Genomic DNA, 24,675 nt, shown 5'->3' with positions numbered 1-24,675 from the left:
GTTACATCTAACACATTTTCAGGGTTCATCCACATGGTCGCATGCCTCAGGAATTCATTCCCTTTTATGGTTGAATGATAGTCCATCACATGGACGTGCCCCATTTGGTTGATCCATGTGTCAGTTGATGGACGTTTGGGTTGTTTCCACCTTTTGACTATCTGAATAGTGCTGTTATGAACATCTTATGAATGTGGCTTTTTCAAAGTGAACATTAGATTTCCATGCTCTACTTTTAGGATCTTACTGCAATTGGAAGCACTTGTGCTATTTACTAAACTGATTGGCTGACCACATTCTTGGACATTCTCTCAATGTAAAGAAATTGGGTCTATGGAGAAAAGCAGTAGACGCAATCCTTATGATAGAGGAAACTATAGTACTGTTTTCCAAAAATTCAGCAGACCAAGAGTACAAAACAGTGTCATCTGTCATGAGGGACAGAGGTACATTATACAGCAGTCCACCAGGGATGACTTCAAGGAAAGGGAAGATAGTAACTCTTCTTGTCCTTGTTATTGTTTTTTTTTTTTTTTCCTTGTTATTGTTTAGTCACTGAGTCCTGTCTCACTCTTTGTGACCCCATGGACTGCAGGCTCCTCTGTCCTCCACCATCTCCTCAAGTTTGTTCAAATTTATATCCGTTGAGTTGCTGATACTGTCTAACCATCTCATTCTCTGCCAGCTCCTTCTTTTGCCTTCAATCTTTCCCAGCAGTAGGGTCTTTTCTAATGAGCCAGCTCTTTGCGTCAGGTGGCTAGAGTATTGGAGCTTCAGCTTCAGCATCCATCCTTCCAATGAATATTCAGGGTTGATTTCCTTTAGGATGGACTGGTTTGATCTCCTTGCAGTCCAAGAGACTCTCAAGAGCCTTCTCCAGCGCCACAGTTTGAAAGCATCAGTTCTTCAGCGCTCAGCCTTCTTTACCGTCCAACTCTCACATGCATACATGACTACTGGAAAAACCGTAACTTTGACTATAGGGATCTTTGTTGGCAAAGTGATGTCTGCTTTTTTTTTTTTAATGTCTCTGCTTTTTAATACACTGTCTAGGTTTGTCATAGCTTTCCTTCCAAGAAGCAATCATCTTTTAATTTTGTGGCTACAGTCACTTTAAAAACCAAGAGTTTTTGTGAACAAATATTTTACTTCATGGGGCTTACTTACACTTTCACCTTATTGATTCTTAGTGATTCACAACTGTCTCAGCAAGAGAAAAATTTTTGTTCTGTTCATACACCAAAAAGCCATCATATCCATGCACTATTAACCACTAATTAGCAATTTCCCTGTGGAGTGGGAACCTGTCGTGCACATACTACTCAATGTCTCTGCAGACTGAGGAAACCAGTGTTGTTTTGACTTTGAGGCAAAAGTCCAGATTCTTGAGGAAACTTCATGAATACTCTGTGGAACTTACAACTCAGGGGGAACTCAGGGGGCAGGGGGTGGGGCACTGTGGCCTAAAACGCTTTTATTAAAGCACAAGTTTCTCCTCCCTGATGGGTTTGCCCACTCCTCAGGGGCCAGAAAAAAGGGCTGACTTTGAATCAGGAAAATGTGTCACAGACATCATGACCTCCAAAAAGAAAAGCCTGATATTGTAGCTCAAAGGGCTTCCACAGTGGCTCAGTGGTAAAGAATCCGCGTGCAATGCAGAAGACGTGAGTTCGATCCCTGAGTCTGGAAAATTCTCTGGAGGAGAAGATGGCAACCTATTCCAGTATTCTTGCCACAAAAATCCCATGCACAGAGGAGCCTGGAGGGCTACAGTCTGTAGGGTCGCAGAGAGTCGAACATGTCTGAGGGACTGAGCACCCACACACATAGCTCAAAATTTTCCCAGATCGCTACAGTCTTTTTGCACCATTAATTCATGTCCTTGATGTAGCCACATGTGGGTCAACAGGAGTCTTAACACCCATCCATGCTGTCCTAGGGGAGATGGCTGACCTGGTTCATCTCTGTTTGCATCTTCATTTTTTTCAATCCTGAGGGACAACATCAGGAATTCCTTGTATTTATCAAGTCAAATCAGGATGACTTAGGCCCTTAAGTCCTTCCTAAATACAAAATCCTCAGTGAGGATCAGTGCAGAGCATGCAGCAGGATTGTTCCCTTTATTCCAAAACGAGAAAGCATCACATTTCCAGAATGGTCAGACACTGCCCATTGACCTCATTACCTGTGGAGGGGAGAGTTTTTGTTGAATATCTCCCGAGACGTGTGTCCATCTGTCTCCGTTCCTCCCACAGCTGAGTACTGAGCATACCCTTGCTTGGAACCAGCTCTGTTAACTGTGGTCCATCATAGATAATAGCACTGAGTTGGAATGAGGGGCGAGCATTCTCAGTCTGAAGGTCACATTGGTGAATTTCCTCCCCCTCCCCACAGCCCTCCTCTGGTCTGTCCATATCTTTCCCTCCAGCCTCAGACGAGAAAACCACATCCCACAGAACCTCACTGCCTGAGGTCACGCAGTGTTCAAATGTCCTACCAGAACCCAAGCCCAGTGCTCTTCCCCTCGAGCAGGCCAGGTGCAGGATGCTCCTCTCAGAATACCATCCAAGAGAGTGTTGATTTCAGAAGAATCACACACAGCTCCTAAGTGAAAGATTGACTCACAGCTGAGGCTTATCTTCCCCACAGGTTCAAATGCTGAATTTTCATCAAATTCAAAAATTTTGGACAAAGGTCTGGCTAAACTCTTTGGTAAGTACCTCTCTCACGTGAAATGGTCAGGCTGTGTTTGAAGTCTTGTGCTCGTCCGTGGTGGTCTCCTAGATAACCTGTCCCTGCTGCTGCTCTGACGGGAAGGAACGTGCTTTGCCTTGAGGCCAGAACAGATTTTCTAGATGTCAGAATCTCAAGAAATTAAATAAATCATTGAAGATAAGTAGTTGGAAAGGATTGTGCTCCTTAAAGAGGGGTCTGTGTAGCAGCAGCAGGGCCCCCATCTGGGAATGCTACTGGAAATGCAGTGTCAGACCCCAGCTGAGACCAGCTGCGTCCATCTGTTCAGAGGATTTTTGCTTGTGTTAGGGATGGGCAGGGCTTCCCAGGTGGCACAGTGGTAAAGAATCCATCTGCCAAGCAGGAGACACAAGTTCAATCCCTGGGTTGGGAAGATCCCCTGGAGAAGGAAATGGCAACCCACTGCAGTATTCTTGCCTGGAGAATCCCACGGACAGAGGAGCCTGGCGGGCTACAGTCCATGGGGTCACAGAGAGTCGGACGCGACTGAGCTGAGCACACAGGGATGGGCAAGGCCCCAGCTAAGATAATCCTTCTTGGAGGTACTCAGCCTTACTGCACATGAGAATCCTCTGGGGAGATTGTTAGAAAGGGATACCCAGGCCCGCCTCCAGTAATCAGATTCCTTGGTGTGGGGTGAGACCCTTGCATAAGTAGTTTTCTAAGCTCTTCAAGGGATTCTGTGCTGGGACTTACTGGTCTACTCCAAGCCTCTCACTTAATATTTGAGAAAATCTGAGGTCCAGGGGGGTCATCTTTAGCTGACGAAAAACATTAAAAATCAGTCCTCTGCTGAAAGAAGCCATCTAGATTCTAGAGAAATATTTCCTTTCTGGTGGCTGTGTCATCGTGAGTGGACACTGAGAGTCGTCTTTGGTCTGAGAAAGAGCTCCCAGGTGTGTAAGTGTTGATGCTTCCTCTGGGTTGGGAGCTGTTAGATGTTCTGATCACAGCAATGCCTTCCAGCCCTGCTTGGAAGGAGGACTTCTGTCTACACGAGATGTGGATTGTTTTTCCTGTCTCTTGTCAGGAATTCTCTGAGTTTGGCCTTTTTCCATGTATGCTATTAAAGAAGCTTCATTAAATCTTCACCAACTGTCTGGCTGACTGATCAGTGGTCTGTGACCATGATTGAGGGGCTTTCCCCATGGCTCAGCGGTAAAGAATTCACCTACCAATGCAGGAGGGGGGGGTTCAGTCCCTGGGTTGGGAAGATCCCCTGGAGGAGGAAATGGCAACCATCTCCATCTCCAGTATTCTGGCCTGGAAAATCTTATTGACAGAGGAGCCTGGCGGGCTACAGTCCATGGGGTTGCAAAAGAGTCAGACATGACTTAGCAACTAGAAAACAACATATATGTACATATACACACACTGTAAGTTAGGAGTATGGAATTAACAGATACACACTATTATATATTAAAATAAATAACAAGGATTTACTGTCTAGCACAGGGAACTATTGGACTAGGAAATGGCAACACACTCTAGTATTCTTGCCTGGAGGCTTCCATGGACAAAGGGGCCTGGCGGACTACAGTCTTTGGGGTCACAAAGAGTCGGACATGACTGAGCGACTGAGCACACACATGGGGAACTATATTCAATATTTTGTAATAATCTATGATGGAAAAGCATCTGAAAAAATGTGTATAACTGAATCACTTTGCTATGCACCTGAGACTAACACAATGTTACAAATCAGCTATACTGCAATTAAAATTTTTTAAAAGGGAAGGAGAAGTTAATGTACTTCCAATATGTAGCTATGAAAGAGTAGTAACATTTTATATCTGTGGGGACTCAGTAGGGGCTGCCGTATCTGACTGATACCTTATTCTATGGACAGGAGAGGCCTTGAAGGGCATCTCACTAAATATCATTGTCAGTTGGATTCTGAGCTCAGCCTACCCGACAGGGCCCACTGCTTGCTCCTGCAGGCACTCAGCCTAGTCTGTCCCCTGCTGCCTTGGCTGAGCTGACTGTCCTCTCCCACGTGCTGCCGGCCCTGGCCCATTGCTTTTGGGCGGCTGTGTTGGTGTGTCTGGTCATGTCTTTGTGTATTTATGGCTCTCCTTTGTGTCTGAGGGGCTCAGGGACACAGACCAGGAGGCAGATCTGTCCTCTTTGTTTTGTTTTCTTTAAAATATTTAATCATTCATTCAGTGCCTACTATGTATGTTATACAGAGTTGATTTGTCCAATTTATTATTTTTTTATTGTTTTTAAAACGTTAGTCATTTTATATATTTTTATTTATTTATTTACTAATTTATTTGGCTGCATGGGGTCTTAGTTGTGGCGTGTGGAATCTTCCATCTGCGTTACAGCAGGCAAACTCTTAGCTGCAGCACACAGATTTAGTTCCCTGACCAGGGGTTGAACCCGGGCTCCCTGCGTTGGGAGTGCAGAGTCTTAAGCACTGGGCCACCAGAGAAGTCCTATTTGTACAATTAGATTGCAAATGTTTATTTTGACCTTGTTAGTTTTAAAGTTAGACCACATTTTACCCCCAAACAGTGCTACTAATAGTAAGCCTTTTCCCACGTAGGTTCATAAAAAGACAATCACCTTATGCACTTCCAGCTTTATGAGCTATAACTGGTACATAATATCATGAAAGTTTAAGATGTAAATGTGATGATTTGATACACTTATACATTGCAAATTCAGTAACACCATAGTGTTAGCTAACTCCTCCACCATGTCACATAATAACTATTTCTTTTTTGTTGTGAGAACATTTAAGATCTACTGTCTTGGCAACTTTCAAGTATCTGATATAGTATTATTAACTGTAATGACCACACTGTATATTAGATCCCCCAAACATACTCATCTTATCACTGGAAGTTTGGACTCTGAGCTATATCTCGCCGTTTCCCCCACCCCTGATTCCTGGCAACCACCATTCTACTTTCTGTTTCTGTGGAGTTTGACTTTTAGATTCCACCTATAAATGAGATCATATAGCATTTGTTTTTCTATCTAACTTATTTCACTTAGCATAATGCCCTCAGAAATCCATTCAGGCTATTGCAAAAGGCAGGATTTCCTTCTTTCTCATAGCTGAACAATATTCCATTGTGTTGTGTGAAAAAAACATATTACCTCTTCTTTGTCCATTCATCCACTGACGGCCACTTAGATTGTTATTGTGAATAATGCTGTAATGAACATGGGAGCGCAGCTATCTCCTTGAGATACTGTTCTCGTTTTCTTTGGATGTATACCCAGAAGTGGGATTGCTGAATTAAGGTAGTTCTATTTTTAATTTTTGAGAAACATCCATATTGTTTCCCACTGCAGCTGTACCAATTTACATTCCCACCAATAGTGCACAAGAGTTCCCTTTCTACACATCCTTGTCAGCACTTGTTATGTCTTGTCTTTTTGATGAGAGCCATTCTAACGGGTGTGAGGTGACATCTCATTGTGGTTTTGATTTGCATTTCCCTGACGGTTTGTGGTGTCAGGCACTGTTTCATGTATCTGTTCATCGTTTGTATGTCTTCTTCAGAAAAATGTCTATCCCATTCCTCAGCCCATTTATTTATTTATTTATTTTTTCATTTATTTTTACTAGTTGGAGGCTAATTACTTTACAATATTGTAGTGGTTTTTGTCATACATTGACTTGAATTAGCCATGGATTTACATGTATTCCCCATCCCGATCCCCCCTCCCACCTCCCTCTCTACCCGCTCCCTCTGGGTCTTCCCAGTGCACCAGGCCCGAGCATTTGTCTCATGCATCCAACCTGGGCTGCTGATCTGTTTCACCTAGATAATATACATGTTTCGATGCTGTTCTCTCGAAACATCCCACCCTTGCCTTCTCCCACAGAGTCCAAAAGTCTGTTCTGTACTTCTGTGTCTCTTTTTCTGTTTTGCATATAGGGTTATCATTACCATCTTTCTAAATTCCATATATATGTGTTAGTATACTGTAATGGTCTTTATCTTTCTGGCTTACTTCACTCTGTATAATGGGCTCCAGTTTCAAAAATATGGAACGCTTCATGAATTTGCGTGTCATCCTTGCGCAGGGGCCATGCTAATCTTCTCTGTATCGTTCCAATTTTAGTATATATGCTGCCGAAGCGAGCACTCCTCAGCCCATTTAAAAGTCAGATTGATAATTTTTTTTTCTATTGAGTTGTATAAATCGTTTACGTATCTTGGATATTAGCTCCTAGCAGCTCTGTGACTTTCATGCATTTTCTCCCATTCCGTGGGCCGCCTTTTCATTCTGTTGGTTGTTTCTTTGGCCGTGCAGAAGCTTTTTAGTTTGATGAAGTCTCATTTACTAATTTTTGCTTTTTTGTTGCCTATGCTTTTGATATATCCAAAAAATTGTTGCCAAAACCAATGTCAAGAAACTTTTATTCTGAGATTTCTTCTAGATTTTAAAGATTAATGAGCTGACCGGTTGATTTTTGCCGCCTCAGGCCTCAGCTGCGGCGTGCAGTGTCGTGTGTCGCAGAGCTCCGTTGCGCTCTCTGGCTGCTCTTTAGCTGGGGTGCGTGTGCTTGGTCGCCCATGGCTCTAGCAGCCATATAGTTTTAGCTCTCGTGTTTAAGTCTTTAATTCATTTTGAGTCAAATTTTGTGAGTGGTGTTAGTGATCAAGTTTCAGTCTTCTGCTTGTGATTATCCAGTTTTCTCAACACCATTTATTAAATGACTGTCTTTTCCTTGGCTCCCTTGTCAAATATGAGATGACTGTATATGCTAGGGTTTATTTTGGCTCTTGATTCTGTTCCGTTGGTCTATGTGTCAATATTTATAATAGTACCATACTGTTTTGACTGCTAGAGCTTTATAATGTACTTTGAAATCAGAAAGTGTGATGCCCCTAGCTTTGTTCTTACTTCTCAGGATTGTTTTGGCTATTTGAGATCTTCTGTGGTTCCAAATGAGTTTTAGGATTGTGAAAAAATGCCATTGGAATTTTGATAGGGCTTGCACTGAATCTATAAATGGCTTAGGGTTGTGTGGACAATTTAACAATGTTAATACTTCTCATCCATCGACACAGGATATATGTCAATTTGTTTGTGTCTTTCAATTTGTTTCATCAAAATCTTGTACTATTCACTGTATAGATAGATCATTTACCTTGTTGGTTAATTTATTCCTAAATGTTTTATTGTCTGTGATGCTGTTGTGAATGAGATTTTTTTTCTATATTTCTTTTTCAGATATTTCATTGTCAGTGTATTGAAATGCAACATAATGTTGATTTTGTATCCTGCAACTGTGTTGAATTTGTTGATTAGTTCTAACAGTTGTGTGTGTGTGTACGTGGAGTCTTTAGAATTTTCTCTATATATGATCATGCATGCTAAATTGCTTCAGTCATGTCCAATTCTTTGCAAGCCTGTGGACTGTAGCCTGCCTGTCTCCTCTGTCCGTGGGATTCTCCAGGGAAAAATACCGGGGTGGTTGCCATGCCCTCCTCCAGGTGATCTTTCCAACCGAGGGATCCAACCTGTGTCTCTTAGGTCTCTTGCATTGATAGGCAGGTTATCACTAGCGCCACCTATCAACTGTGAAAAAAGAGATGATTTTACTTTTTCTTTTATGATTTGGATGCCTTTTATCTCTGTCTCTTGCCTGGTTGCTCTGGTTAGACTTCCAGCACTATGTTGAGTAGGCACGATAAGAGTGGGCACCCCTGTCTTGTTCTTAATCTTAGAGGAAATGTTTTCAACCTTTCATGGTTGAGTATGGTATTAGCTATGTGTTTGCCATATATAGCTTTTTATACTGTTGAGGTATGTTCCTTCCATACACGATTTGGTGAGTGTTTTTATTGTGGAATGATGATGTATTTTTTCAAGTGGTTTTTCTGCATCTGTTGAGATGATCATGCAATTTTTGTCTTTCATTCTATTCTAAACATAATATATCATGTTTATTGATTTGCGTATGTTGAACCATCCTTGCATCCCAGGGATAAATCCCACTTAATCCCCTTGCTTGATCCTTTTCATTTGCCGTTGAATTCAGTTTAATATTTTGCTGAGAATTTGACATTTGTATTCATTCATCAGTGATACTGGTCTATTGTTTTGTTTTGTTTTTGTTGTAGTATTCTTATCTGGCTTTGGTATCAGGATAATGCTAACCTCATAAAATAAGTTTGGGAGGGTTCCTGCCTCTTAAATTTTTTGGAACATTTTGAGGAGGATTGGCATTAATTCTTCCTTGTTTGGTGAAATTCAACAGTGAAGCCATCTGGTCCTGGGCTTTCCTTTGTTGGAAAGTTTTGATTCAGTCTACTTATTCATTATTTGGTCTATTCAGATTTTCTATTTTTTTCATGATTCAGTCTTAGTAAGTTTATTGCTAGGAATTTATCCATTTCTTCTATGCTCCAGTTTGTTGATATATATTGTTCATAGCGATTTCTTATTATTCTTTGATTTCTGTGCTATCAGTAGTAGTGTCTCCTCTTTTATGATCTTGAGTCTTCTCTATGTTTTTCTTGGTTGGGTTAGCCAGAGGTTTGTCAATTTTGTTTATCTTTTCAACAAACTGACTCCTATTTCTGGTAAAATTTTCTGTTATTTTTCTGGTGTCTATTTCATTTACTTCTGCTCTGATCTTTGTTATTTCCTTTCTTATTCTAACTTTGGGCTTACCTTGTTTTTCTTTTTCTAGTAACTTAAAACAATTTTTAAAATTATTATTTAAAAATATTTTGGCTGTGTCATGAGGCTCGTGGATCTTAGTTCCCTGACCAGGGATTGAACCTAGGCCCCCGGCAGTGAAGGGCTAAATCCTAACCAATGGACTGCCAGGGAATTCCCCTTTTCTAGTTTCTCGATATGTAAAGTTAGGTTGTATTTCATTTCATTTTATGTCATTTCCCCTTTTATGGAGCTATAATTGACATATAGTGCTGTATAAGTTTAAGGTATAGAGCATAATTATTTGATTTACATACATCATGAAGTGATTATCATAAGTTTAGTGAACATCCATCATCTCATAGATACAAAATTAAAGAGATAGAAAAATTTTTTTCTCTTCATGAGAACTCTTGGACTTGCCAGGTGGCTCTGTAGTAAAGAATCTACCTGCCAATGCAGGAGATTCAGGAGACACAGGCTCCATCCCTGTGTCGAGAAGATCCCAGAGAAGGGAACAGCTCCCCACTTCAGTATTCTTGCCTGGGAGACCCCATGGACAGAGGAACCTGGCGGGCTACAGTCCATGGGGTCTCGAAGAGCTGGCCATGACTGGGTTACTGAGCAAGCTGTGTATGTACATACACACACTGCGTCTTCTTTATCCATTTACTATTAACGGGCACTTCGGTTGTTTCCACGTCTTGACAATGAACATGGGGTGCATTTATCTTTTCTAATTAGTGCTTTTGTTTTCTTTGGATCAATACCAAGTGTGGAGTTGTTGGATTGTACAGTAGTTCTATTTTTAATTTTTTTCCCACACTTTTTTCTGTGGTGACTACACAAACTTGCTTTCCCATCAACAGTGTACGAGGGTCCTTTCCTCCACATCCTTACCAACACTTGCTGTTTGTCGTCTTATTTATTTGTTTGGCTGTGTTGGATCTCTGTTGCTGCGTGCGGGCTTTTCTCTAGTTACGGCGAGCAGGGGCTACTCTCTAGTTGTAAGCAGGGGCTTCTCACTGTGGCATAGCGCAGGCCCTAGAGCTTTCAGGCTTCAGTAGTTGCCTACATGGGCTCAGTAGTTGCAGCTCCCAGGCTCTAGAGCACATGCTCAGTAGTTGTGGCACACGAGCTTAGTTGCTTCATGGTATGTGAGATCTTCCCGGACCAGGGATCAAACTTGTGTCTCCTGCATTGGCAGGCAGATTCTTTACCACTACACCACCAAGAAAGCCCTTGTTGTCTTTTTGACAATAGCTATTTTGACAGGTTGAAGTGATAGCTCATTGTGGTTTTGATTTGCATTTCACTGATGCTTAGTGATGTTGAGCATCTTTTCACATGTCTGTTGGTCATCTGTGTGTCTTCCTTGGGAAAAAAGTCTATTCAGATCCTCTGCCCATATCTGCTCTCAGGACAGGAGGTAAAGGGGGTGTGGAAGTGCAGCCTCAGCATTACCTTTGCATCCATCTGGAGGTCTAAGAATCTTCCAGGGTCCCAGGGGTCTTTGGAAGAGATGTGCATGTCCCACTGCCCTCCCTCCTGCCAGGGAGCGTGGAAAGGAAGTGTTTTTCTGAGGTCGGGTCCCTTTGTTTCTGGTCACAATTAGGCATGAAAGGAGGTGAAAGTGGCTGGTGATGGAATGCTGTAGAATCTGTGGCAGATATCTCTTTTTTCTGTCACATACTAACATCTTTGTTTTTTGTGTGTTTTATGTCTTTCTTCTTCCTGCATATCATTCCACTTGCACAGGGTTCCAATGAGCAGAAAACAAGCAATTAATACTAGCTGATCAGGGGGTTCTTTGTTTTTTTTTAGAGTTTTATTGATTGATTGATTTATGGCTGTGCTGGGTCTTCATTGCCTCGGGGGCTTTCCTTTAGTTGTGGAGCGTGGGGATTACCCTGGAGCTGTGATGTGCAGGCTTCCCTTTGCAGCGGCCTCTCTCGTCGCGGAGCACAGACTCTAGGGTGCGCGGGCTTCGTTGGTTGTGGCACCTGGACTCGGTACTTGTGGCTCCCGGGCTCTAGAGCACCGGCTCGGTGGTTATGGTGCGTGGGCTTAGGTGCTCTGCGGCATGTGGGATCTTCCCAGATCAGGGATCGAACCTGTGTCTCCTGCATTAGCAGGTGGATTCTTTACCACTGAGCCACCAGGGAAGCCCTGGGGGTTTTATAAGTAAGATGATGATCAGTAGTTTCCAAATACTCGGCCTTTGTTGCATGGTCCTCACACTGGCACTGTGTGTTGAGCGCTTTTACAAACATCGTTTTATTTACTTTTCACAAACATTCTATGTGCTCAATGATCATGTGCCCATCCTTCCAGTGAGGCAATTCAAGATCAAAGAGGTGGAGTTATTTGCCCAAGATCACATCTTGGTAAACAGTAAAATCAGGATTTGCTTCTGGGTCTTTGCCAAAAAGGATCTCACTGTGAGAAGCTTTCTGGGAGAGGCATTAGGTTTCAGTGGCAGAAAATGATGTGTATCTTGTGGAAACAGGGAAGAGGTTTGTTCTTATAAAGGGACAGCTTGGGGACAGTCTTGGAGGAGGGGAGAATGGCAGCAGCAGGAGCAAGAAGAAAAATTATGATGTTAAATATTATGAGATCCGGGGCAAAATTTGTAGTTGCATATTTACAGAAGGTAATGTTTCCTGAATCAACCATCTAGTGTAATCACAAAGATTCAGAAATGCTTTAGATAGACCAAGTTCCCCTTTTTAAGACAAGGTATTGTATTGCATTTGCATAATTTATTCACCGTATTTGTAGACTACTTGATACAGAACAGAATATGCTAATCCTAGACTACTGGTATTAACATGCCTTTTGTTGCTTCACTTGAGATGAAATTCTACTGCAAGTGTTTTCCAAAGTTCCATTAGAAGAAACAAGAAGAACAGCAGACAGATCAATTACAAAGAGAGACATGCAAGAAAGCAAGTATATGTCTTTAAACTCTTAAGTACACATATTTCTAAAGGCTGATGTACAAGCCAGACCTCATATTAGTGCGCTGTGCTTTATTGCTTTTGGCAGATACTGTGTTTTTACAAATTGAAGGCTTGTGGCACCTCTTCACTGATCATGTCTCTTGGTGCCATTTTCCCCAACAGCATGAGCCCGCTTAGTGTCTCTGCATCACATTGTGGTAATTGTCACGATATCTCAAACTTCATTATGATTGTATCTGTTATGTAATCAATGATCTTTGATACTATTACTACAACTCACTGAAGGCTCAGATGATGGTTAGTATTTTTTAGCAATGAAGTTTTTTAAAATTAAGTACATGATTTTTTAGACAATGCTACTACACACTTAATGGATTACAGTGAAGACATAACTTTTATACACACTGGTAAACAAAAAATCCTGGTGACTCGCTTTACTATTATATTAGCTTTATTGAAGTGGTCTGGAATAGTTCAACCTGCAATGTCTCAAGATGTGCCTGTATTGTATTATTTTTACTACTCTATCATTTTAGCATTCCTTAAACCAGGTAGGTATGGGGCAAAAACAAATTGAGATATGGAAGAAAGAATCACTGCCTATGGAATTTATGGCCTAAAGTATGAAGAGCCCTGTATTTAAGGGTGATCCCTGAAGTTTAAAAGTCAGACAGGTTCTGTCACTCTGGAGGCTGTTCAGGGGACAGGAACTAGACTTTCCAGTGGTGTCCTTTATTTCTGGTAAAATTTGTAATGACTCTTTATTCAGCGACCCATCATAGTTTAGGGTGCATGTGCTCTCCTCACTGGCTTCTGAGAAGGAAGCCCTCCCACATCCCTTCCCATCACCTGCCCCCACTGCAGCCACTGGAAAACATCTGCACTGGAAGCCGAGCTGATTTCTCTGCTCACACTGATGCTCAAATGCGGAGGCTGAGAGAAAGAAGCTGGTCACAGATGCCCAAAACATGGACATTAGCCCAGATCACACAAGGGACTGAGAAGTCCTTTAAGGTGACACTATGTGCATTAGGATAATATTAAAATTAGGTAATTATTTATTGGGATGAGCCAGGCACGCATGCCATGTTGAAATTGCAGAGCTGTTGGCAAACCTGTTTTATAACTAATAGCCCTCCTGGTGCATTTTATAAGCCACATGATTAAAACAGTGAATTTTGTACTATGTAATAGTGATGGTGTGTCCCGCACAATATCTTATTACGCCATTGACTGACACTGTGTGTTGAACACATTTTAGAAAGTGCTTGCTTCCCAAAGTGATTAAGTGTGTCTGTTCCCAGTAATTCACCAGCGTCTCATTAACAGAGACATGGGCGTTTGTCATTTACTGGATCACAGTAGTCACACTTTAATCGTGTGGCATGCACGAGGTCGGCCTTCCTATCAGTTGTTTCTTTGAGAGTTGAGAGTTGCCAAGTGCACAGATTACTCAGTGGCTATGCAGATTATGAGGAAACCATGAGAAAACTGGTGTTATTGCTGGTTTTGAGTTAAAAGTTCAGATTCTTGCAGACACTTCATGAATGCTCTGTGGCATTCAGAATAGATGGCTTCTGTGGTCTGAAACACCTTCATTAGGGCACAAATATAGCCTCCCTGATAGGTTTGCCCTCTCCCCAAGGGCCAGAGAAAAGGATTGACCTTGATCTTGAATCAAGAAAATGTGTCCAGACCCTGAGACATCACAACCTTCATTAAAAAAGCTTGATAATATAGCTCAAAATCTCCACAGGTCGCCACAGTCTTTTGGCACAGTTAGCTCATGTCCTTGATGTAGCCACATGTGGGTCAGCAGAAGTCTTAACACCCATCCATGCTGTCCTAGGGGAGATGGCTGACTCAGTCCATCTCTGTTTGCAACTTCATTTTTTTTCAGTCCTGATTGACAACTTTAGGAATTCCTTGTGTTTATCAAATGAGTCAAGTCTGGATGAATTCAGGCCCCCAGGCCCCTCCTAAATGTAAACCTACAGTGAGGATCAGTACAGAGCATGCAGCAGGATTGTTCTCTTTCCTTCAAAGCGAGAAAGCATCACATTTCCAGAATGGTCAGACACTGACTGTTGGCCTCATTGCCTGTGGAGGGGAGAGTTTTGGTTGAAGAGCCGCCAAGACGTGTGTCCATCTGTCTCCGTTCCTCCCACAGCTGAGCGCTGAGCATCCCCTTGCTTGGAACCAGCTCTGTTTACTGTCGTCCATCATGGATAACAGCACTGAGTCGGGGTGAGGGGCGAGCACTTTGAGTCTGACGGTCACATCGGTGTATTTCCTTCCCCTCCCCATAGCCCTCCTCTGGTCCGCATCTTTCCCTCCAGCCTCAGATGAAAAAGTCAAATCCCACAGAACTTCATTGCCCAAGGTCACACAGTGTTCAAATGTCCTACCAGAACCCAAGCCCAGTGCTCTTCCCCTAGAGCAGGCCAAGTGCAGGATGCTCCTCTCAGAATACCATCCAAGAGAGTGTCGATTTCAGAAGAATCACACACAGATCCAGCAAAAGATTGACTCACAGCTAAGCTTTATTTTCCCGTAGGTTATCCTCCACAAAAGAGCTCAAGAGAAACCGACTTTGCATTGAGTTCAAATAAGCGAGATGAACATTTGGCTAAATTGTTTGGTAGGTATCCCTTCCATGTGAAATGGTCAGGCTGTGTTTGTAGAATCTCGTACTTATCCATGGTGGTCTCCCAGATAACCTGTCCCTGCTGCTCTGATAAGAAGGAAAGTGCTTTGCCTTGAGGCTAAAACAGATTCCCTTGATGCCAGAATCTTAAGAAATTAAGCAAAACATAGAAAATAAACAGCTGAAAGGATTCTGCTCCCTAAAGAGGGTCCCATGTAGCAGCAGCAGGGCCAACCATCTGGGAGCTACTGGAAGTGCAGTGTCAGACGCCAGCTTGGACCAGCTGCATCACACCAGTCTGGATGAGGTCCCCAGGTGATTTCTGCACATGTTAGAGATGGCAAGGCCTTGAGGCTAAGACAGACTTTCTCCCAGGTCTTCAGCCCTAACTGAGCATGAGAATCTCCTGGGAGTTCATTAAAAAAGAGACAAGTGATCAGGTTACTTGGGGTGGGATGAGATGTTTGCATCAGTAGTTATTATAGCTCTCCAGGTGATTCTAGTCTGGTACTTATTGATCTCTTCCAAGCTCCCCTGTAACATTTGAGAAAAACCAAGGCCTAGGTAGAAGATGGTGGGGGTAGGAAGTTCTAGGAATACATCTCTTAACCGAAGCTACACCTAATCTGGGAAGAACTATCTTAAGCAACTAATTTGGAGCATAATCTATCAATTGAACACTTGCATTGTCCTGAAAAAGCTTGATGAAGAGACTAATAAATTTTAGTGAATTTTAGTGTTCCATTTAGAGTCTACCATTCTCCACCCTCCAGCTCCACGGCAGGTAGCCAGGTGGTTGGAAGCCCACATTGGCAGTGTGCTTGCTGGTGCCAGAATGGGCAATTGGGAACCTTGTCCTTCAAAAATTTGAGTGTATGTTGATCACTGCCTTTGATCACTGAGGGCTGGCACTGAGGCTTGTCGTTGTTTCACTTTCATGAGCTGAAGAGGCTTCCAAGAAACTCTGTCAAGGATTAAAGAGATGGTGTTTTTTGTTTTTCTCCTTTTGAAATACAGACACTTAAGGAAACCTTTGTCAGGTTGCTGAGTGACAGCAGACATAGGGAACTAGAAATTCAGAACCCATACACAATAAGGAATACACACTTTGCCAAAACAGTTTGGAAAAGCCAAACTAAGCCTTAGCCAAACGAAGGCTGTAGCCCTTGAAAGCAGAAATTGGCCATCCCTGAGGACTGGGAGAAGTAGATTTCCAAATTTACCAAAATATAATACTCAGCATGTTTAGCTCTCAACAAAAAATTTTACAGAACATACAAAGAAACAGGACAGAATGGCCCATTCACAGGGTAAAAAAAAGAAATGGATAGAACTCATCCCCGAGGAAGCCTAGAAATTGGAATTATTCATCAAAGATATTAAATCAACTGTCTTCCATATGTTTAATGAGTAAAGGAAATGATGGACAAAGAACTTGCAGAAATCAGGAAAACAAAGTAGGAATATCAATAAGCAAATAGAAATTATAAAAAAGAGCCAAATAGAAATTCTGAATTTGAAAAGTACAGTAACTGAAATGAAAACCCCCCTGGAGGGATTTGACAGCAGATTTGAGCAGGCAAAATTAAGGATCTTTAACTTTGACCTGGGACACTTGAAATAATCCAGTCTGAGAAGGAGAAAGGAAAAGATGAACTGAATACACAGGGCACAGGGGACCATGAGACACCATGAAGAGCAGCAGCATCAACTAACACATCTTAGAAGTCCCAGGAGGAGAGGCGAGCAGGAGACAAAAAATGTCAGGAAGCAATGCTCTAACAAAACTCCCCAAATCTGATGACTATTCACATCCAAGATGCTCTACAAGCTCCGGGCTGGGTAAATGGAAGAGAGCCATGCTAAGGCACATTAGAGTCAAATTGTTGAAACCAAAAGACAAAGAGAATCTCGGAGCATCAAAGAGAGAAGCAACTCATTATGTACAAGGGATCCTCAATAAGATTAATGGCTGACTTCAACATAAAAATCTAGGAAGCCAGAAGCAGTGATATGACATAATTGAAGTCCTAAAGGAAAAGTACTGTCATTCAAGAATTCTGTAACAAAACTGTTCTTTGATCATGGAGGAGAAATCAAGACTTTTCTGGATAAACATAAGCTAAGAGATCTGCCCTGATAGAAATATTAAAGAGAGTGCTTCAGAGTGAAATGAAGGAATACTGGACAGTAACTCAAAGCCATAAGAAAAAAATAAAGAACACTGGTAAAGGTGACTATACAGGTAAATATAAAAGCCAATATTATTGTCATTTTGGCTTGGTTTGTGACTTTTTCTAGTATGATTTAGAAGACAAGTGCATAAAACAATCTGTGTAATAGATTTATAACAAATATTTGTGACATAGATTTATAACAAATCTATGTTAATAGGCATGCAATGTCCATAGATGTAATCTAGGATAATAATAACATAAAAGAGGAGGGATGGAGTTGTATTAATACATGAGCAGTATGTTTGTATGCTATTGAAACTAAGTTGGTACTTTAAACTAGGTTGTTATAAATTTAACATCTTAATTGTGATCCTCAAGGTAAATATGAAGAAAATTTAAAAATACAGAAAAAGGCATAACAGAGGCAATCAAAATGTAACATTGCAGAAAACCAAAAAACTCCCAAAGAAAAGTCATAATGGAGGAACAGAGGAATAAAAAATATATAAGTGGAAACAAATAGCTAAATGGCATTAGTAAATTCTTCCTGATCAGTAATCACATTAAATGTAAATGAATTAGATGCTTATTAAAAGGCAGAAAGTAGCAAATTGGATAGAAAAAAAGAGGATCTCTTTGCTGTGTACAAGAGACTCACTTAGGGTAAAAGGATACAAAGAGGTTGAAAGTAAAACAATGGAAGAAGGTATTCCATGCAAATATTAACCAAAACAATATAGCTGGAGTGGCTAAAAAAAAATAGATTTCAAGTAAAAAAGTTTACAGGAAACAAGGAAGCACATATATTGATAAGAATTTCAGTACAGAAAGAGGGCATAACAGTTATAAACACATATGCACACAGCAACAGAGCCCGCAAATATTTGAACCAATAATGGACAGAATTGAATGAAGAAATAATTCTACAATAATACTTGGAAACTTTAATATCCAAGTTTAAATAATAGATAAGACTATATAATCAATAAAAAATAGAATACTTCCCTACTATAAGCCAATTAGACCTAACAGACTTATGCAGAACATGCCACCCAACAACAGCAGAAAATACATTCTTATCAATTTCACATATAATATTCTCCAGGATAGACCATATGTTGGCCACAAAACAACACCTTAATACATTGAAAAAGATTAAAATCATATAAAGTATATTTCCTGATCACATTAGAATGAAACTAGAAATTTATAACAGAAAACTGGAAAATGCACAAGTATACAAAAATGAAACAATGAAAAACTGAAGAGGAGGGAATACTTTCTAACTCATTTTAAAAGGCCAGTATTACCCTGATACCAAAGCCAGATAGAGACACTATAAGAAAACTACAGAGCAATATCACTTGTCCATGTAAATGCAAAATTCTTCAACAAAATGCTAGGAAACCTAATTCATCATCCTATTAAGAGGATTATACACTAGACCAAGTGGGATTTATTCCTGGAAGTTAAGACAGTTCGGCTTCCCATGTGGCTCCCTGGTGCAGAGGTAAAGAATCTGCCTGCAATGCAGGAGATGTGGGTTCGATTTCTGGTTTGGGAAGGTCCCCTGGAGAAGGAAATAGCAACCTACTCCAGTATTCTTGCCTGGGAAATCCTAGGGACGGAGGATCCTGGCCGGCTACAGTCCACAGGGTCACAAGTGTCCCATGAGACTTAGTGACTAAACCACCACCAAGACAGTTCAACATAGGAAAATCAATCAATCAATGTAACGTACTACTAAACATTAACAGAATGAAATAAAAAACCACATGATCATCTCAACTGATGCAGATAAAGCATTTCAGGAGTTTCGGGTTTGTCCTTATTCCATGTGTGAGATAAGGATCAATAATTCTGGCTAATTGATCGTTGGTAAGTGACCATGATTGAATGATTGAGTAGATGCAGATAGCTCTTGGAGTCACTCTATCCAGGCTTTCAGAAATTCCCATCTAGGAATGAAAGCACATTTCTCTTCTTAGCAGCTCCCCTGTGTCTCTGAATCCAGCCCCGCATATGTGAAAGGGGAGTGGGTACATCTGAAGATGGTGTCTGGTTCAGAGTTGGGAGGGATCCCATCACCCCCTTGGGTCGACTGACATGCCCACTGCCAGGCCAGTGTTGACCTTGGCATTGGTGGGCCACCAATAAACTTGCCAGAGTCTCTCTGAGCAATCGTTCAGGAACTGGTAGGTCATTGCATTCATCAAGGAAGGGGCTGTGAGAACTCCCCATCTTGAATGAGTGAATGTGATGGCTAAACTTTGTGTCCTTATTGTAAGCATTTAGTCCATCAGGTGAGTAGACCCCTCATCAATGTGCCAATGTACCAACAACTCTTGAAAAAGGATTCAGAATATACACAAAATAAACTGAATTTGTGATAACTATTTTCTGTGGCTTTGCAAAGTCAACCTAGAAGGACAAACAAAGCTGCTGTCCCCAGGGAAAAGTAGAAGACTGAAAATTTTTAAAAGGGAAGGAGAGAGACTTCCCTGGTGGTCTAGTGGTTAAGAATCTGCCTTGCTATGCATGGGACATGGGTTCAATCACTGGTTGGGGAACTAACATCCCACATGCCGAGGAGCAACTAAGCCCATGCTCCTGAATTAGAGAATCTGCCTGCTGCAGCTAAGACCCAATGCAGCCAAATAAATAAATAAATATTTTTTAAAAAATAAGGGGACTTCCCTGGTGGCGCAGTGGATAAGAATCCACCTGCCAACGCAGGGGGCATGGGTTTGATTCCTGCTCCGGGAAGATTCCACATGCCATGGAGCAACTAAGCCCATTCACCACAACTACTAAACCTGTGTTGCAACTACTGAAGCCTGCATGCCCGAGAGCCTGTGCTCCACAATAAGAGAAGTCACTGCAATGAGAAGCCTGTGCACCACACCAAAGAGTAGCCCCTGCTCGCTGCAACCAGAGAAAGCTCTTGAGCAGCAACAAGGACCCAGCACAGTCAAAAATAAATAAATAAAATAAATAGTTTAAAAAGGGAAGTGTGTTAGTCACTCATTCTTATCAAACTGTTTGTGACCCCCATGGACTGTAGCTCACCAGGCTCCTCTGTCCATGGGATTCTCCAGGCAAGAATACTGGAGTAGATTGCCATTCCCTTCTCCGAGGAATCAGCCCAACCCAGGGATTGAACCCAGGTCTCCTGCATTGCAGGCAGATTGTTTATTATCTGAGCCACCAGGAAAGCCCTAAAAATGGAAGGAGAAATGCAGATATTAAAAAAAAAACTGTAACATTAAAAATTTGGAACAGTTTATAAACAGATTTCTTTTAAAAAACTTTTTATACACAGAGGTTTTTCTGGCTTAAAGATCTATTCTGCTTTATTTTTACCCTCCAGACTTCACCCATTGTTATGGGCTGTCCTAGGGAAAGTGTCAGAGGTGGGTCAAAATGACAGGAAAAAGAAGGAAAATTATGACACTCCGTATTATGAGATTTGGGAGAAAGTTTCTAGCCACATATCTTTAGTGGACAATTTTTACTACCCAGGACATCTAGTGGAATCACAATTTTTCAGAAATGATTTATGTCATTAGAAGTTCCCTTCCAAACAGAAAGACTTTGCGAGTGTAATTTCATGTATTTGTTGAGTTTGTATTATTTATTCACTGTATTTACAGAGAAAAATTGTAATTTTTTACAAAATTTTTTTACAAAAAATTTTTACAAAAAATTGTAACACCCCTGCTGATATGAATACGCCTTTATTTACTTCTCTTGAGATGAAATTCTACTGCAAGTATTTTCCAAAGTTCCATTAGAAGAAACAAGAGCAGCAGCTGGCAGATCAATTACAAGGAGAGACACAAAAGAAAGCAAGTATACGTGCTTAAAACTCTGAGTGTGTATTTTTCTGTTGGCTTATATTCTGTGTTGTAGGCACTGTGCTATCATCTTACCATTCTTTAGAATAGCTACTTGTGCGGCAAAGACAAATTGAGATATGAAGGAAAGAACTGTCTGAAATTCCCTCTATAAACCTCCAAGATGAAAGTGTGACTGTCCCCCTATTTGGGGGAAATCCCTCAAGTTCATGGGTCAGACAAGTTCTTACTTTCTGGAGGCTGTTCAGAGGGCAGAGACTGGAATTGCGAATGGTGTTTACTGTTTCTCACACCCAGAGCCCTGAGTGGCGTAATAACTTTCTGCTGAACATGCTTTGTAGTTCCGCGTGTGTGACATGGCTTGAGGGTAATCCCAGCCCTGGGTGAGAGCTGGTGCAGTCATTAGAGCTTCATTCCATGGATAAGATCAAGGACAAAAATCACTTGCCCTAGGGACATCCCTTTAAAGCAGCTTCATAACATTATTATTATTTTTTTTTTATTAGTTGGAGGCTAATTACTTCACAACATTTCAGTGGGTTTTGTCATACATTGATATGAATCAGCATAACATTATTATTTTTGAAGGAACACTTTGAGGATTAGGCAGATCACAGGTCACAAGGATGGAACTGTGTGTCAGGAACTGCCAGCAGAGCCACAGAGCAGTGAGCGCTGTGTTGAAATTTTTGCGTAAAGATGTGAACTTCGATTTCTGAGGTTCCATTCCCATGGCCTCTGCAATCAGCAACTGGCTGGTGCTTCTCTCCACAATGACATACAAACTTCCAAACACACATTTCCAAGTACAATTTGCTTTCTATATTAGCATTTCAGCCCTGGATTGGGAGCTGCTTGGGATTAGTAGGTGCAGACTAGTATATATAGGATTAATAAAAACAAGGTCCTACGGTACAGCACAGGGAACTATATTCAATATCCGGTGATAAGCCATAATGGAGAATAATATGAAAAATAATTTTAAAAACACTGAAAATATGGGCCTAAGGTGCTTTTAAGGATGTACTGATAAATTTTTTTTAAATTTTTTTCATGTGTTTCATCATCACAGGAGCAACCGTTGATGGGAATTCTCATGAACCAGAACTTTTCTTTGATAGCACAGACAGAATGTCCAATAACGGTAAATGCAGATGGATAAAAGTGGAGTTAGGGGTCAAAAAGTAATACATCTTCCTTTTGCCCAAGTTCAGAACAAAGTGTGACACTAAGCTAAAGCCCCAGCAGATGGCGCTCAGACCATCTTCTCCAGGAATACTTGGCTGGCTTCACCTGAAGCTAGGAGGGGTGCTGTGATCACTGGTAAGGTTTAGGATGCCCTTGCCTTCTTCAGTTCCCTCCACGAGAGATGTGGCTTTGTAAAATTCATAGCATAGAGGAGCAGATCAAAATGTCTGCTGACTGCAGAGAGAGAGAGGTAGAGAGCTAGAGAGAGAGAGGGAAGGAGAAAGGAGCCAGTCCCAAGCACCTGAATCCTCCCAAACTCACCAGTGAAGTCCCTCCCCTACCCCGGGGGGCGGGGCTAGTGAGGGGCTGAGCACTTCCTGGAAGGGGTACCCAGAGGCCTTTCTCCACCCCTTCAGAGGATGAGCAGACTCATCTCAGATCCAATTAGGATGAAAGCAAACAGGGTGAAGACAGGATAAGGAACTAGAATCTCATGCAGCATTTCTTACCTTGACAGATTTAAAGATTTAAAAGGAAAAATAAGGACTTCCCCTGGCAGTCCGGTGGTTAGGCTCAGCACTTCCATTGCAGGGGGCACAGGTTTGATTCCTGGCCAGGGAACTAAGATCCCAAAAGCTGCGTGGTGCAGCCAAGAAAGAAACAAAAACAAAAAAGGCCAAATATGTCACTGTCTGAGCTGGCAACTCTGTAGGCTTTTCTGGGTGCAGAAATAGAAACTAGGTCAGTGGTTCCCAATCCCAACTATGCATCAGCCACAGGGAAGAGGCTGTGGAATGGAAAGAGCTTATTAAATATCCTTCTTCTGGGACTTTCCTGGTGGTCCAGTGGTTAAGACTCCATACTTTGATGCGGGGGACAAAGGTTTGATCTCTGGTCAGAGAACTGAGATTCCCACATGCCGCCCCCCACCCCCGACCCCCAGCCAAAAAAAAAAAAAAAATCCTTATCTCCAGAAAGTAGAAAGTGTTAGTGGCTCAGTTATGTCTGACTCTTTGTGATCCCCTGACCTGTAGCCCGCCAAGCTCCTCTGTCCATGGGATTTTCCCAGGCAAGAATATTGGAGTGGGTTGCCATTTCCTTCTCCAGGGGATCTTATTTCCAGAAGTGACCAGGAATCTCTGGACGTGGAGTCCTGGTTCTGCACATCTTTTCATATTCTCTGAGTGACTTGGCTTCAGTCGGTCAGACGCCAGCCCCTGGCATTTGGAACCATTGGCTTAGATGGTTTTCGAAGATAAATTTACCACAGAATTCTCTTTAAAATAAATAGTTCTAATATCCCTGAATTTGCCCTACACATTTCCTTCTGTAAGTTGCATGATAGTCATAAATTAGATATGGTTGGACATCTCTTTGGTATCTGGGTCTCAACTGAAAGAAGCGAGAGGATGTCTTTGTTCTGAGGACCACACACGGGCGAGAGTGGCTTTATCAACACAGTCCACGTCATCTCATTTTTCTGTGACATGACTACCCAGTGTCCCTTTTAAGGACACCCGGAAGAACTTTTAGGCAAAAGAGTTTCACAGACACCACAATGAGCATTAATTTGCCATTGCTCCTGACTAATCCTTACATTTTCTCACTAGACCAGCTGCCCAGTATTCCCAGGGCAAGACCTCCTTCTGTCTTCTGCTGAGTGGGCTCCACCCATGCTGCTGATGTGCCGGAAACATTACCAGTGGAGAACAGTGAGGGCAGCATTTTCCTCTCAAGTAATTGCCATATGAAAGAATTGGCAAAACAAACAAACAAAAAAAAGAATTGGCAAATACAGCTACTGACAGTGAGCACTTGCTGCCTCCCTGTTATGACACAGGAGGGGGCCAGGAGTCCCTGGTGCCCAATTAAGCTTGGTCCCCTGGGAAAAATGTGCCGCCCCCCTCAGACCTTTGCAGCATATCCCTACTGGTCTTGTTGGTAGATTTCAACTTTTGCATATTACCAAAAATGACATCACCTCTAAAACTGTGGATCGATCATCAGCTTTATTGCTTTTTCTCCTTGAGAGGAGCTTGACAGGATGTTTGACCACTTTCTAAGTACAAAATGGACTTCTTTTCCTCTCTCTTCCCAGATCCCCAAGGTGTGCAGTGATCAATCTAAACTTGGTGTGAAGCCAATTCTGTATTTTCTTTGTAAACAAAGGATCATATTACAAATTGATCATCACACTTATCTTGGTAATCCATAATGTTGGGTTTCTAGGAGTCTCAAAATTAGAAGAAATATGTAGACTAGAAAACCTCCCTTGGGACCAAAATTAGAAGAAATATGTAGACTAGAAAACCTCCCTTGGGACTCTAATGTTAGGTTGAATCATTTGAACTTACTGTTTTTGTAGGTCAAAAATTGTCAAAAATCTCCAGTTTCATGCGGTTCAGTCTAGTATCTTGGGAATCCTTCAGGGGTCTCTGCTTAATGGTACAGGT

General features: G+C 41.7%; 1 protein-coding gene and 1 non-coding gene across 2 annotated transcripts in view; one reads left to right on the top strand and one right to left on the bottom strand.

Moving 5' to 3' along the window:
• Positions 1–24,675, top strand: part of C11H2orf92 (chromosome 11 C2orf92 homolog) — a 53,762-nt gene that overhangs the window by 16,120 nt on the left and 12,967 nt on the right. The window contains exons 3-6 of the mRNA XM_043918678.1: positions 2,650–2,712; positions 14,911–14,994; positions 20,933–21,025; positions 22,107–22,178. Of these exons, the coding sequence (XP_043774613.1) occupies positions 22,166–22,178 (13 nt within the window). The 5' untranslated portion in view covers positions 2,650–2,712; positions 14,911–14,994; positions 20,933–21,025; positions 22,107–22,165. The remainder of the gene's footprint in view (positions 1–2,649; positions 2,713–14,910; positions 14,995–20,932; positions 21,026–22,106; positions 22,179–24,675) is intronic.
• LOC122704080 lies at positions 6,758–6,864 on the bottom strand. The gene has a single exon (XR_006343713.1). It is a non-coding gene; the product is annotated as a U6 spliceosomal RNA (small nuclear RNA).

This window comes from Cervus elaphus, chromosome 11, assembly GCF_910594005.1.
Source record: "Cervus elaphus chromosome 11, mCerEla1.1, whole genome shotgun sequence".
Lineage (NCBI taxonomy): Eukaryota > Metazoa > Chordata > Mammalia > Artiodactyla > Cervidae > Cervus > Cervus elaphus.
Note: the sequence above shows the minus strand (reverse complement) of the source record. Positions and strands in the feature narration are given on the sequence as shown.